The 15,251-nt window shown below is 34.8% G+C and overlaps 1 protein-coding gene across 1 annotated transcript in view; it reads right to left on the reverse strand.

Annotated features, from left to right (window-relative positions):
* RYR3 (ryanodine receptor 3) overlaps window positions 1-15,251 on the reverse strand; it is a gene marked incomplete at its 5' end in the record, with an annotated part of 224,891 nt that overhangs the window by 8,756 nt on the left and 200,884 nt on the right. The window contains 13 exons of the mRNA XM_080618062.1: window positions 406-466; window positions 1,403-1,530; window positions 2,109-2,151; window positions 4,335-4,465; window positions 5,005-5,202; window positions 6,503-6,589; window positions 7,231-7,399; window positions 9,020-9,075; window positions 11,130-12,454; window positions 12,772-12,853; window positions 13,989-14,093; window positions 14,463-14,591; window positions 14,974-15,062. Of these exons, the coding sequence (XP_080474188.1) occupies window positions 406-466; window positions 1,403-1,530; window positions 2,109-2,151; window positions 4,335-4,465; window positions 5,005-5,202; window positions 6,503-6,589; window positions 7,231-7,399; window positions 9,020-9,075; window positions 11,130-12,454; window positions 12,772-12,853; window positions 13,989-14,093; window positions 14,463-14,591; window positions 14,974-15,062 (2,603 nt within the window). The remainder of the gene's footprint in view (window positions 1-405; window positions 467-1,402; window positions 1,531-2,108; window positions 2,152-4,334; window positions 4,466-5,004; window positions 5,203-6,502; window positions 6,590-7,230; window positions 7,400-9,019; window positions 9,076-11,129; window positions 12,455-12,771; window positions 12,854-13,988; window positions 14,094-14,462; window positions 14,592-14,973; window positions 15,063-15,251) is intronic.

Below are 15,251 nucleotides of genomic sequence, written 5' to 3' on the forward strand. Positions count from 1 at the left end.
TCATGTAAAATGGGGATTTTAATATAAGTGTGGTCCTTCCAAAGGAGAAGGTATGAAAGAAAAGAATTAACCAACCACAGCGAACAGGTAATTCAGGAATAAAAATCCTATAGATGGTGATTGATTTAAAAAAGACACCTTTGGTTCCTAGATTGATTTCTATGAAATTAAATGAATGTACAATTAACTTCCAGAATGGTGACACTGTATTAATGGTGAGGAAGTGCTTAATACCCATTTGAATCAAAAAGAAAATTCTAACATAAATTAAAGCAGTTTGCTACAACACAGAAACCACTATTTTAAAATGGCTCTGTAATGCAGTATTATTTGCGTATGTTTGTTTAAAATAAAAGCAGATGGTGGAAGACACATCATGTTTAGAGTAAATCAAAGCATACTCACATTATCAGTGAAAACAACTCCGAGCTTCCAAATGTGGTACTTTGTATCAATGGAGCTTAACCTAGGAAATACAAAGGTTTTGATATGCATCAATGTTAAAATTAAGTATTGAATTCTATATTGATAAACAACAAACTGGGCTTGGCATGTCACATTTGTTTGCTGAAGGTTGTGATGCACATTTGCTGTTTATTTTTTGAGTGATGTAGGCACTTAATTTTTCAGAGTATTCATTAACTGAGCACCCATACACAGTTTCTAAACCACTGAAACTGGTGGAACTATTTCAGTAGAGCAATACTGCAGTATTCCACTTACAAAAATTAAAACGTGTGTTAAAAGTAGTGAAATGTGGAACCTGATTTGTTTGAATTTAAGAGGTAAGTGTTCTGTCTAGTGTAAAATGTTGCCAGAATTACCAAGACAAAAGGTAATGCCTTCCACACAATTCTAAATATTTTATTAGCCATTAGATAGCATGCAAATGGAAATCTTTATTCTTGTGTGCCTTAAGTATCAAGGAAACCAAACTCTTGCAGAAGCCTAATTCATTTGGTACTTCGATACTTTCAAATTCTGATCTTCACTCATGGATTTGTTCAGGAAAACATCTCTAATTTTTTTTTCTAGATACCTGGCATATAGATATTTTTTTATCAATACTTTTCCAGTCCTTTCATTTACAAACTAACTCTGTTTTAACACCTAAGGAACTTTTAAATGCCACACTGATTATTGTTTAAACTAAAAAAGCGGCCAACTACATCAGTCAGCATCATATTAAAGATTTTTCTCTAACTTTTATAACAGTAAGTATACATGTTTTAGAACAAACAAAAAGCTTTTTTATTTTACTTCCACACTAGGAAGACTTCTCCATTTGAATTTTCCATGCCAAGGAAAACATCACTACAGTTTCAATATAAAATCTGGTTTAAATCGGTGACAGTGAAGTTGTGCCAACACATAATGTGTCTGCGAAGTTCAGAAATTATACCATGACACAAGAGATGCCTCTTCTGGTTCGCTGTCTTCCACAGGACTAAAATCAAGAGCACTTTTTTCCAAACCCAGAAGTTCTGCGATGCGCTCTGCTCCATATAAGTCTCCATACTTGTTAATAACCTAAAAATGGAATAAGAGAAGCTTTTGCTTAGGGGAAGTCCTCAGTGACATTCACCCCACTTTAAGCCAGCAGTTGTCAGAAATTAAATAATTAAAAAAAAAAATAATCTTTCACAATTAACTACTAGAACAGTCAGAACTCCAGGGAAGCCAGGCAGGGGAGCATACAAAAGAAAAATAGAAGCATTAAAGGCTATTATCTGAAAGCTTATGGATAATTTGCCATCATTTAAGCTGGCATGTTTTTCTTTTTTTAGGGGGATGAGGAGGCTTTGTATCCTAAAGATGACAATGACTGTAAATTAGACCTGTGTGGCTGATTGACAGCACAAAGTTATTTTGAATGCCTGAGTCTAGGAAGGAAACTACAGCCTTCTGTCTTCCTCCCTCCTACCACCTACGTTGCAGCTGCCTGTTCACTGAGACATTTGCCACCACCACAACTTCCATAAACCAAATTTTAGTTCTCAATTATTTGTATATATATGTGTACAGAAGTATATTACACATAGATATTTGCGCTAACTGAATAGTAGATTATTGCCATGATTAATGTAATAGAAATATAAAAAGCCTACCTTCCGTTTTACAAATTTGTCCCAGTAATTGTTAGGAAAGGACCTGCACAGGCAAAGATATTTCAAGTTATTTAACTTCTTAGAGGAAAAACAAGCCCCCAAAAAAGAGAAAACACTATGTCCCTGATCGCTGCAGATTCTGGTACAATTTCATTCTGTGCTTCAAATTACAAGAACAATTTCTTTCTACATGGACAACAGCTGTTACTAGTTATCATTTACTGCAATATCATCCTTCCCCCTAACATCTCCTTTTCTTTTTCCCATCCATAAACACAACTGGCTACAAAAGGACAGTAGGCTAAATTTTACCACCTAGTGAGCCTAACAACTCCATAATAGCAGGGTAGTCAGTGTAATATCATTCATCTCCTAAATAAACACGTCATTGCTTCAAGCAATACAATTAACATAGACAATGATTTTCAAAGGAAAATAAGTCTTGTAGCATAAATAACTTATAAATTCACTGGATTACATTTCAAATAGGGGCTGAACTCTTGGGAACCAGTAGATAGTTTGCCAACATAAAGTGAAATTAAAATAAATAGATAAATAAATGACCCCATAAAACTGCAAAGATCATTTGGCAAACACAGGGTTAGTGGTAATCTCAGGTGTATCATATTGTCGTTACTGGAGCTGACATTCCAGAACAAGACAAGGTAGAGCTAACAATAACAGCACTAGGAAATACATCAGCTTTGACCGGCAAGAACAAAGATAGTGTTCTCTCTTGTCAGTTACATTTCTCTGATCTTTAACATGATCATAAAAACCATTTTGCTTAAACTGTCTTATGAACAGAAGTTCCCAGGAATTCCTCATTCTGGCAGTCTTACTGTGTATTATATCAGTTTTGAAGAACGCCAGTTAGCAGGAAACACTACAAAATTTAAAGTTTTTCTCTCCTTACTTCCTAGATGTAACACTGAGGTTAGCAAATATGCAGAAGGATAAAAAAGTTCAGTTCTGAATGAAGCTACTCCACATAAAGGCAAGTGGTTCCAGTGACTCAGATGGTATTTCCTGGTACAATGATCTGTGTTATTTTATTTCCTTCCTTTGTTTCTCTGACTTTTAAGCAAAACATGTCTCTAATGTAGCCAGCTTGCGCCTATCTCTCTTACCAAAAACACCTAAGGGTGCTGCATTTATCAGCGTACCTCTTTTGCCTTTTTAATTACTTCTTTTATTCAGTTCTGGAATGCACATTTCAGTATATACACAGTACTGGGCACTGTCCAGCAGTTGTTATCCTGATAGTACAATACCTGCACTGAACTTAAGTCAGTTCACATGAGAAGGATTAGCCTGATTAGTGGAGAACAGGCTGTACAGCATGTCTTTTGGGGATAAGCTGACAATATGTCTCATTAATTCATCCTTGGTTTTGCTGAGAATAAACTTAATGGATGTCTAGATAGCTTGCCGTCAATAGCTAAAGAAACAAGTTGGAAATGAAGCAAAGCTCTCCAGTTACCCAGTTACTAGGGTCAGACTGCAATCTAAGCCTAGGTATACTAGTACCAAAACGTGATTCTGTTTGTTTCGAAAGAGTAAATAGCCTATAGATAAGGCATTGTTTCAAGAGAAGAGAGCTGACTTGCTGTAGTTGTCTATGTTGCTTCTACAGGCTGCTGGAGCTTACTGATGTTTTGCATACTTGGATCACTCACTCACAGAGCAGGTGAGTCTTCTAGAATCAGTGTATAATTACTACCGTATTTGCTAGTGCATGCAACCTGACAGTAATTCCTGTCAGACCTATTCAAATTCTGGGATTGCTATTTTCCACTAGTTATTTCTCTTTTCATACACAAATTTTGTTACAAAGAAGTGGGAAAGAAAGGCAGGAGAATGCTGCTATATAATATGAATGTGAAATTGAGTCACTGAAAAGGAAGTTATCTTCTTAAAGCTTTCTCAATAGTGACTCATATATGAAATGTCTTGAAGACAGCTTGTAAGGGAAGGTGCACAATCCTTGCAAACTCTAGAAAAATTAAAAGGAGGTGGAATATACATGCTAGGATGGTATTTGTTAGATAAACAGATAATGCAGGATTTCACATCAGAATCTACTGCTGTAGCATCAAAACTAAAGTAAAAATTGCCTTTCTTTTAGATGAACTAAGTGACAAGTGGACAGCAAAAGTTCTAGATCAGTGACTTTATGAACTATATTTATAAGCAGCTTACATATAACAATTTAATGTTACATACGGAGTATTTATAACTAGGCGATCCCACTGTCCCTTAATGTCATCTTCAGATGGCTGTTCAGTTATGTACAGTCCGTCAAATTCCAGCTTTCTAGCTACCTCTTTTTCTCTCTTGAATACAACCAGCGGGACCTATGAAAATTACAGTGGACATCTTTGTCATGGCTTACATATCTTTAGAAACCATGATATCTACCTACAGTATTAAATACTCTTTATAAAACCATGTAAGACCAAACATCACACTAACACCTCCCACAGGCAAATCAAGGCCTAGAGAGTCTCTGACCAATGGCAACATTGGAAGTCAACCCCCTACCCCCAACCCCTTTGCCTCCTCCCAGCGTACTCGCTAGAGGATGAACAGAGTGGCTAAAGAAGAGAAAGCTTTCACACTGTGCAAGCACTGTTCAGCAATAACCAGAATGTGGGTGTGTTGGCAACACTGTTTTAACCACAAATCCAAAACATGCTCTGGTATGAAGAAAGCTAACTCAGTCTCTGCCAGACTGAGTAAATGAGGAAAACAAACAGCTGCATATTGAACAGTGAGCATTTGTAAGACAACTAGGTACTAACAGGTATTCCAGTATTAGCTCAAAAATCACTTAAGTACATTGACAATGTTCTTCAACAAATAATACATTAGAAAAATAAGATTCAGAACTCGCCTTTAAGCAATAGTATCCAATCACACAGACAAAGGAGATGATAGTATGAATAACTGCCAGTGCTCTGAGAGCAGGTGCCATGTAACCTGTACTTTCTTCTAAAACAAAAAACACCATGCCCTCGTCCTCCTCCTCTTCGTCAAAAGAGTTCCAGAGATTAGAATCTTCGTCTACTTCATCAAGTGGCTCTTCTGTCACCTGAAAAAAATTCAAGTACAAACCAGCAATGAAAAAGTTATGCCAAATATTATCTTCAAAGAACCAGACAATGACAGGGTTATCTAATATGACTGAATTTAGGGTGTGTTTTGTAATCTATATTGTTCCTGAATACTAGAGTCTAAAATTTAACCAAGTTCTCGTATTGACTTGTATATTGTCCATAATTTATTTCATGACTTAGCTTAGAGGACTTTTCTTATGGACTTCAAATGTGTAAGGAAAGGAAAAAAACCTGAGGCTTTTATGGATGGGAGTTCTCTTTAGTGAATTCTATTCCTTTTCATGGACAGAGGTTGTGAAGATTCAGTAATAAAATTAGTGAAGATGTTCTACTTTGTATCACTGGTTTATATACCAGAACCTGGAGCAACTCATGACTCAGGTAAAACCCTAAGATTAATTTTAAAGTATGGATATATAACCACCTTCGTTGGTGATAGGAAAAACACTCTGAAAAGGCCTCTCTTGCTTTACATTTCTGTTGCCTGCTCATACCCATCAATTAAAGTCTCAATCCTAGTATAGAAATATCTTAATCAAAAGTCACTAACAACCATATTGGCAATGACAACAAAGAAAATGGAACAAATAAGCATGAAAGCTGAATTATACTCCCACATAGAAACAGGAGAATGGAAAAATGGCAACAACAAAAAAACCATTTAATGTTCACTATGGGTTAATAAATTCACAGAAAAATAAATTGAAGCAAACATGCCCCTGAGCTTGAAACATGAAAAAAATTATGAACAAATTAAGTATAACTAAAACATATGAGCTGATCTAGTTAAACTGAGGTATTAATCTTATTCTGATCAGTCAAACCCAACTGAAGTCATTAGGGTTCTTTAGAAAAAGCAGAAATATAACCACTGAGAATAATCAGATGAAGTCTCTCAGTATCTTTAAAACAAATGAGAGAAAAAAACGCAACAGTTTTGACATGAGTTTTTTTAGTTGGATTTCAAATTTCCCATGACAAGAGTAACAATTCAAACAGTAATAGATTTCTGTGAGTAAATGAAAAAATGCCTAGAAACACAAGCTCAACTATAACAGAGGAATGAAATAAATGTTTTCATTTAGCCTGAACAAAATAAAACCTGAGGAAGTTTAATATCACAAATTTTAGTTACAAAATTTAAAATATTAACTATTTCATATCTAAATGCTTTAGTTCATGTTGAAGGACCTTATTAAACAAGGTTTGAAACCATCATTAAATATTCCTCTGAAAGTAACAAAAAAACATTTAAAGAGCAATGTATAATCTTACCTTGTAAAATAGAAGAATAAAGTTGATGGCAAATGCAACAAACAGAGCAAGAAACCTTAAGTTATAAAAATTTCTTGCCAAGTAATGCTGAAAGTTAAAAAAAAAAAAAAAAAATCAAGAAAATTAGAAGCAGCCTTTATATAATACCAAGGTAAGAAATTTTCTAAGAAAATAAAAACATATTTGTGTTGCATTCATTCACCAGTTATAACAAGGAAGGCCATTTCTTGGCAGCCTATTCTCCCATTTCATGGTAAATGGGATTAAAAAGCACCTTGCAATTGCAACAGGGGATACTGATTTACTGAAATAATGAGGAAGACTTTCTAGAAGGAACTCTGGCATAGGAATGCTAAAATACTGCAATAAACTACTTGAGACAGATTCATAGAGTTCATCATCTGATATTTTTAAGAATAAAGAAAAATCTCACAGAAATTAGAATTACAGATTCTAGAAGTTAGATTAGGGAAAATAGGGAGCTCCTAACAAGAAGCTCAGGAGGTTAATCTGCCCTGTTAGACCAAAATAGGGGATATCACACACACAAAGACTTTATGTATGTAACTCTCTGAAGTATTATAAAAATCACAACAGACTGAATACAGCCAGTCATTTGAAAACTCATGCTAATGTTCCTTTTATGATGATGTCTCTCCCTTCAACATCAGAGTTCTATAGTACATAAACAAAAATTCAATGACTAAAAAAATTTAGGAAAAACTTACAAGCATTTTTGTTTGATAAATTTCCAAAGCTTTGAAGAAGTTAGCCATTACAGCCTCTGGTTTCTCAATCTTTGGTCCATGCCTTCGCTTCTTTTTCTTTATTTTTCCCTCTTCTAGCTGCTCAAATTGTACTTCCTTTGCTTTATCTTGTTTTTCACCATCTTCCATGCTAGAAGAAAGGCAATCGAAACAAAAATACCTAGCCAAACTTCTGTATTGTAAATGCATTCCTTTAGAAAGAATCCCTATTCAGAAAGTTTGGCTTTGAAAGGTAGTTTTGATACTGTGAGAAAAATGATTCTAAGATTTGAGGTAGAGAGTAAACCAGAATAAAAAGTGACCTTAGTTTCAAATGATATGCACCAATAGAGTTGTTGAGGAGAGATCAATATGGTAAAAAGCTGGAAACCAGACAGAAGTTACTGCATCAAGTGTGAAGTGGATAACGTTTGCCAAAACCAGTGATGTACATATATACCCAATACAAGTAACATAAGAAATTTGAGAGTTCACATGTACCTTTTTGAGCCTGCGGCTGACAAAGAGAAATAAAGCTTTTGGGATTTGATACACAGGATCATACCTGAATCACAGTATCATAAAATGAATTAATTTCAGTCAAGGCCATCATTGTTCTTACAGAGATGAATGACTAACAAGAAGGAAGTTTACTTCAGAAGGTCACACCTTACGAAGTATGTAGATTACAGTCATTCCTCCTGCACCACTGAATTGCCTTTATGAAAATTAAGTATCAAGACTGTGTATAGTAAGAGGGGAATTTAGTTACTAAACTAAAAAAAAAAAAAGGCGAAAAAACCCCCCAGCCGAATTTGCATAATGTAAAAGAATGCTGAGGCACTGAGGTGGCTGAAAGTTTTAAGGTGTGAGAATAAAGAAATGCAGTATGTAGTTCGCCTTATCACACTACTACTGCAGTAGGAGTCATATGATGGGTGTCCAAGAATGTATTTATCTTCTACCAAAAAAAGTCCCTCTTGTGGCCTCAGAATGTAAGCCATTAAACTCAGATTTTTAAGCTGAAGGCAATTTGAACATGCTGCAAAATTACTTGAGAGCAGAATTAAGCATGGCAGACAAGAGAAGACAACAGGGAATCAGGAAAACAAGTCCAATAAAATTATAGAAGTAGAAGGAGATCATGCGTATGAAAAAAAGAGGTGAACAAGTCAAAAATAAGAAAAAATGAGTGGCACAGGAGATTTGGGGAAAATTCCTAGATACTTAGAAATTGCTCCACTGAAGCTCTGCTGAATATGCCACTAGTGTCTAAATCAGGAGACCAAACTCAGTCAACAAAGAAAAAAGCCCAGCAGTGATGTTTTAACAAAACTTTTAAAACATGTAATTTGAGCAATTTAAAGATTAATCAACTTAATATTATAATGTAACACGGTCTAGATGAAACAACAGCTTCAGAAATTGCTTATCTTAGTTATTATCTTAGTTATTGTCTTCATACTGAGTAACACTCATCAACAGGTTCTTTGGATACAGGGTACCAAAAAAGCTATAGAAGATTTGAAGTGCACTTTTTAATTACTGGAAGTGCTCTAAACAGTGAAAATGATGTTTAACATCCCTGCAGGGATTGAAGAGAGAGACAGATCATATCAAAACAATTCTGTAACAATAAAATGCAAGAAGGGACTTGAAAACAGATAAACAACAGTAATAATATTTATTCAAACTACTACTGCCTGAAAATTATAGTATATATATAGCATTAGGAATTAGCAAGGAATCAAACAGGAATTGTGTAACTTACTCAGCCTTCTCAGCTTCTGCTTTTCTTTCAGTTTCAGCTTTTGCAATTTCAGATATCTGCAAAAAGTATTTTAACTCTCAAAATGGATCCATTCAAATAAAATTTTGGTAAATTTAGTTATTGTTTTCTAAGATACAAATAAAATAATTACCACATTAAAATTTTTATACCAGTTTGCACTTTTAAAGTATTTGATTTTTAAAAAATAGACAGCTCAGACTAGAAGTAAACAGTAAAAATCACAGAAATTCTTCTGATAGCCTTTTTCAGCATAGTGTTACCACTATTGTAACTAGCCCAGTTGACTGAACAACTTAGAATCACAGAATCAACTAAGTTGGAAAACCTTTAAGAATGTAAAGTAATTATATGTGGTTATCAGACAGATCATGTGACCTGTTGAGGATAAAGGTAATTGACTACATCTAGATCATACCATAATACAATAGTCACTCATGAAGACTCAGTGCAGTTACTGATTATGCAGAAAATGAGCATCAGTTTGCCTCATTCCAAATATAAAATGAGGAAGTGTATCAGTGATAGCATCAAAAATCTGAAAAAGACCTGTGTAATTATCAGATACTACAAAAACCCAGTTGTTTTGCCAAGATCAACTGACACAGTCGAAAACAGACAATTATTTAAACAACTTTTACTTACGCAATATTTTCTTCAAACTATTTGTCTTAGGGAGGTTGATGGTTCGTTAAACCTTTACTTGCACACCTCAAAACCACCTAAGTGTGTGTTTACAACAGTCCCTTGAGATAAGGAAAAAACAATATACAACTTTACAGATGACTATAACTGCAGCAAAGAAGCCGGAGCCTGGATTTCAAACAGGCTTAGGCTTAGTGTTGCGAGACCAAAGTAAACTCATTTTTAAATGTAGTTTGAATAACTAAGCTTCACTGGAAATCAAAGAGATGCAGGCTCCAAAGTCCTATATTCACAAAGGAGTCTAAAGTTACAGTTATCTGTGCTTTTCCCCCACTAATCACCTGCATGTCTGCCTCACACATAAGTAGAGAAAGAATTTACAAAAAATCATTCTTGCTTCCCTTATATCACCTCTTATCTGGGAACCTCCTCTAGCACATATGATGAAAGTTTTTTTTTTTTTTTACATGTGTAACTTCCACAAATAGTTTCCCCTAAGATCTCAAGCTCGTGGAGGGTAATTCAGAGATCATTTGATGATGCCTAGTTCTTCTAAGGGGTAGAAGAATGAATGAATCCCTTTTTTAAAGACTGTAACTTTTAAGTACAAACATAAAAATGAATAAATAAACAGTAAAAATAAATAGAAATATATAGTTTGATCTAGGCAATTACTCTTAGAGAAAAGCATACAAATGAAGAGGACATAATGAACTAAGAAGTTGAACAATGGAGGCTCATCCTGAAAATATCTGGAAAGCATACTGTAAAGAGGTGGATTAATGAAAGGAAAGATATATTTGAATAACAAGTAGAAACAGATCTAAAGTGTAGAGTGAAACATATTGCCTTCCAAATATGACAAATGCATTGGTTTTGACATTTAGATCAATCCATTTTCAAACAGAATGATAAGTTATATTTAGCTCAGCTGAGCGGAACAAAATATACTGTTCATAAAACAGAATATGAGGAAAGAATGATTACATGGTAAACATAGTAACAACAAATTCAGGAAAAATTATTTCAAATAGGAAAAAGTGACCAGCAAAGCATGTACAAGAAAGATGATAATGACAAGGCATTATGGAGAAAGTAGATTGTAAAACTAATTGAAATATACTGTGGGAAAGTGGGGTATGCAAAATAAAAAAAACCTGCAAACCATTTAAAGCAGAATCCATGCCTGGAAACCTGCTAGCAATTTTTGAATGCAGTCCAAATGAACAATAACAATTTACTGGAGTGAAATCTAAACACACTGGGCACGTAAACTCTGCTGTCTTGTTTGTTGGTTTTTTTTAAGAATACAGATTATAAAGTATGTTCTCACCAAGAACATTTATTAATCAGTTAACTGACAAATAATTCAGTTACTAATAGAAAATTCAGTAATATATTTGTCTTATTATTTTCTGCAAAGAATTACAAAATCTCTTTAACATACCTGTAGTCCTTTTTTCTTACGAACTGTGTTTTCCAAAGATGACTGGATATCAGTACCAAGGATTTCTGCAATATCTCCAAGCCCAGCATCATGACCATGTTTTGAACCACCTTCTTTCTTTGTATGAATGCCAAAAATGTCTGATATGATGTCAGCTTCTCCCTTTTCACCTTTCGCAAACTGCACAAGGTCAGCTCTGATGCCATGCTCGGCACCTTCAGCTTTTTCTGCTTCCATAACATCATCATGAATTCCAAACTGTGTTGGGTCAGGCATATCCCCTAGTATTTTAGTCACTTTAATATTTTTTGCTCCCTCAACTAGGCCACCCCCAAATACAGTGCTCCAAAGAATCTGGAAAATTCCCCACACTATAGTAAAGAACAGTTGGAACATCCCTACAAATAGGAGCCAGAAAAAGGAGAAAAACAGTTTCACCATCTCTTTTACTGTCATCTTCCTAACTTTCCTATATTGTTTCCTTAGGTTCTTCACAGTGATTGTTTTAAAACAGTTGGCAACATTCTTCTTCACTGCAACACAGGCCATTGCAAAAGCTGAAGCAGATTCCAGGGACTTTTCTTCTTCCTCATCATCTCCAATATCCATTACATAACAAGACTCTGTCTCTTCCTCTTCCTCAGGCCTCTCGGATGAATCAGTTTCAGAGATCTGGGATGCTAACTGCATTTCAAAGATTGTGTCTTCACAGAAATTCACAAAAAGTTCCATTTTTTCTTGCTCTCCACCTTCATTTACAACATCAAATATAAACTGCCTTTTAGATTCCTTCACCTGTGGCTTCTCCCACTGCATTCTACTGGACTCACTGATTTCAAAGTAAACTCTTTCTATTTTCTTGGCTCCACCTATTATTTCAATGCGGCCAAGGTATGGTTCAAAGTAATTAAGAACACTTTCCGCAGGTTCAAGTAAGCTCTGAAGGCGTGAGTCATTAGGCATGTGCTCTGAAAGGTTTGTTAGCAATACAGCTACATTAAATCCAATGTCTTTAGCTGGTTCATGGAATCTTTCCACAAAATCAACATAGTTAAACATATCATTTTCATCAGCTTCTGCACAGGACAGCAGGAATTCAATCTCTGACTGTATGTATTGTTTTTGAGCCTCCATTGATTTTTGAAATTCCTTCTTTGAAATGATGCCTTTACCATCTGGGTCGTGCTCTTTGAAAGCATCTGAGTTAGTCAGATCTTTTAACTTAAGGAACATGTCAAAGAACTTCAAAATCATTTCTACATTGCTAGATGATTCTACAAGTGTGTCAACCATTTGTTTTCCAATAGTTCCATTTACAACGTTGCCTAAACAGTGAGTGAAAACAGGAAGTTATTTGTCATTGCTAGATTTTAAATAAATTGATCTCATATTCATTCTGAGAACAAAACAAAAATGTTCTCGAATGTTGCATTTTTTCTTTCAATATGCTTTTTTTGTAGCAGCCCTCTTTTCAAGACTAAGTATATTCGACAATAATTATTAAATAAATGTGAAATAAGTTTTTTCCTGACATTACATAAAGGCAATTTAAAAACAGTTTAGAAAAATTAACATAGCTCTCATACTTTACAATATGAAGCTGGGAAAATCATAATAGACCATAAAGAAAAACAGGTCCAACCTTCAAGCAGTGACAAGAGCATCACTACCATATCCTTTAGCAGATCTAACAGTTCTTTGAGTAATTCAATCTGAGCAGAGTCCTGTAAAAAAAACAAAAACAAAAGTATAAGGTTGCTTTTAATTTGTATTTATCTGGAAAACTAAATACATCTGGAAAAAACAGTATGCAGGATGATCACCTAAATATAGTTTACATTCCTCAAGATTTCATTGTCATTTTATTATGATTACTATCAGTGATCTTATACAATATGAGGGTAACTTACTACCACAGAGGTATTAATACCATAAAGATAAGCTTTAATAAAGCATTGAGAAGTACAAAAGGGCAGATAAGGGACAGCAAAAAAATCACAAAATTGATTATTCAGCACATCTGGCAGTATTCATCTCAGAAAGAATTCACCCTTTCTCACTTCACAGGGAATATTTAGTGGTAGGATGCATTACCACTCAAACTGAGCTACAACTGTTTAGTTTAACTACAGAATATAAATCTAACATGGGTTTGCGACTAAGATGAAGGACCTAAAACTGTTAAGTACCCCAGAAATTCAGATATACTTCTGTAGGGTGGGTAGAAATCTTATGAGTAAGTCAGAGGGTAGCAGAGCACTGAACAAGAGTGAGAAAATGACTGCACTGTTGCTTTCAGTTCCCAGTGGCCTGACTGTATGGGTACATTAAGCAGCAGTTGCAAAAGAACACAGAAGCCTGAAACTGTAAGAAGGGCTGGGATTCCACAATGCTCTGCACAGTGAAATGAACACTGCTTATTGCCCTCTTGCTCCATGCCTGTGATGGATTAATGGGACAAGTTGACTGCCTGTCACATTCCCTCCCTCTTTGAATTTTTCCCAGCTTTTCTCTTGCCTTACTTATCTGTAGCATGGGAGCCTATTAAAATGCTTTTAATTGTGTTTCAGCTCTGACAGATCATCAGGTTTTGGTAACAGAACAAACTGCCACGTTCATTATCAGAAAGGTATAATGGAGCTGGAAGCAGTGAGTTTGATACTTGAAAAAGTGAGTGCACTGTGATGATTAATGCTGAAAGGAGTGATATGAAGATGCTAGTCCTGAGATTTAGTCTTGGGCCTCTACATTACATTATGCCCATGCTCAACCAACGAGTAGAAGCACATTAACTGCTTTACAGTTTTCAACATTCACTTGACTAACATATGAAAGAGATGATTTGACTACTGAAAATACCTGTGAAAGTTTCATCTGCATATTGGCAAAAACATGAAGAAAGCCAACAACTGCATCCCACAGCCTACTATGAGCCAGACTCTGTTGATTACCTATGCAAGGACCCTAAAAAATTTAAGGAAAAAAAAGCACATTTTATTTATATAAAATAAAATAAACAAAAACAAATAAACCAAATTATTTCATAAGATTTCTCCCTGAAAAAAAAAAAAAAAAGAAACTTCAGGTTTCCATGAGGCTGCAAAAGAAAGCTTCCCAAGGTCTCTGCTATCTAGTGTATGAATACTCAATCGTATCATATCAAATATGTAGCCATTCACATGTTTTAGTATTAACTTTACACTGGACCAGTGATGCTATGTAACTTTATCGAATTTAAGAAAAATAAAGACAAAGTATTTCCCGATTTGTGATAGGATATTATCAGGCCATAGAACTTCATTTTTGGTACTGTGAGTAAAACATTTTGTTTACCTGGATATATTCTGTAAGGGAATTGAATATTTGTTTGGTGACAGCCAAAGCTTTAGAGAAGTTACGTTGTCCTGATTCATCAATAACATCCTTTCCTGAATAGTACCAATAGAAGTCGCTGATTGATTCCTAAGAAAAAATCAACAATGATACGTTTCTAATTTTGGATTCTGTATGCAGTATGCTTGCATTTGTATCACCAGAAGTTGAATCAGCAGCAGATGAAATTTAGCATTTTGTATCAATCGATTTCTTATGAAAATAACTTTCTGTGGTTTTATCTAACTGCTCCTTGAAGAAGTGAAAAATGAAGTAAATAAACACCTGGTTTCACACAGAATTCTGAAGGCTCATCTATTTTAAAAGGAAAGAAGAGATGAAATAAATTAAATCTTCATTTCAGATATCTCTGAAGAGAGGATTTTCACATTTGATTCCAGTAAAATGTCAATTTACAAAAATGAAGAAAAGGCAATATGTTGTATTCCATTTTTCTGTGGTTTTGCCTCACCTGAAGACGCAAGAGATAGTCAACTGTACTAATGATAATATTCACAGTTGTGGTGTTTCCCATCTGAGTACGTAGGTAATTTTGAAAATCTGAAATAAGAAGTGATTTGTGATTGGTTAGTATATATAGGAATTAACAAATACAAGGCTGTTTTAATGTTCTCATGGAGACATGCAGAATGCATTCTTTTTAAGTAGCTTGCTGGGAACAGATGTTTATGTGGTGGAAATTGAACTATAGTAGATCATAAAGTAAATGCAACTGAAGAATTGTTACCC

Source organism: Psittacula echo, assembly GCF_963264785.1.
Source record: "Psittacula echo genome assembly, chromosome: 5".
In the NCBI taxonomy this organism is placed as follows: domain Eukaryota; kingdom Metazoa; phylum Chordata; class Aves; order Psittaciformes; family Psittacidae; genus Psittacula; species Psittacula echo.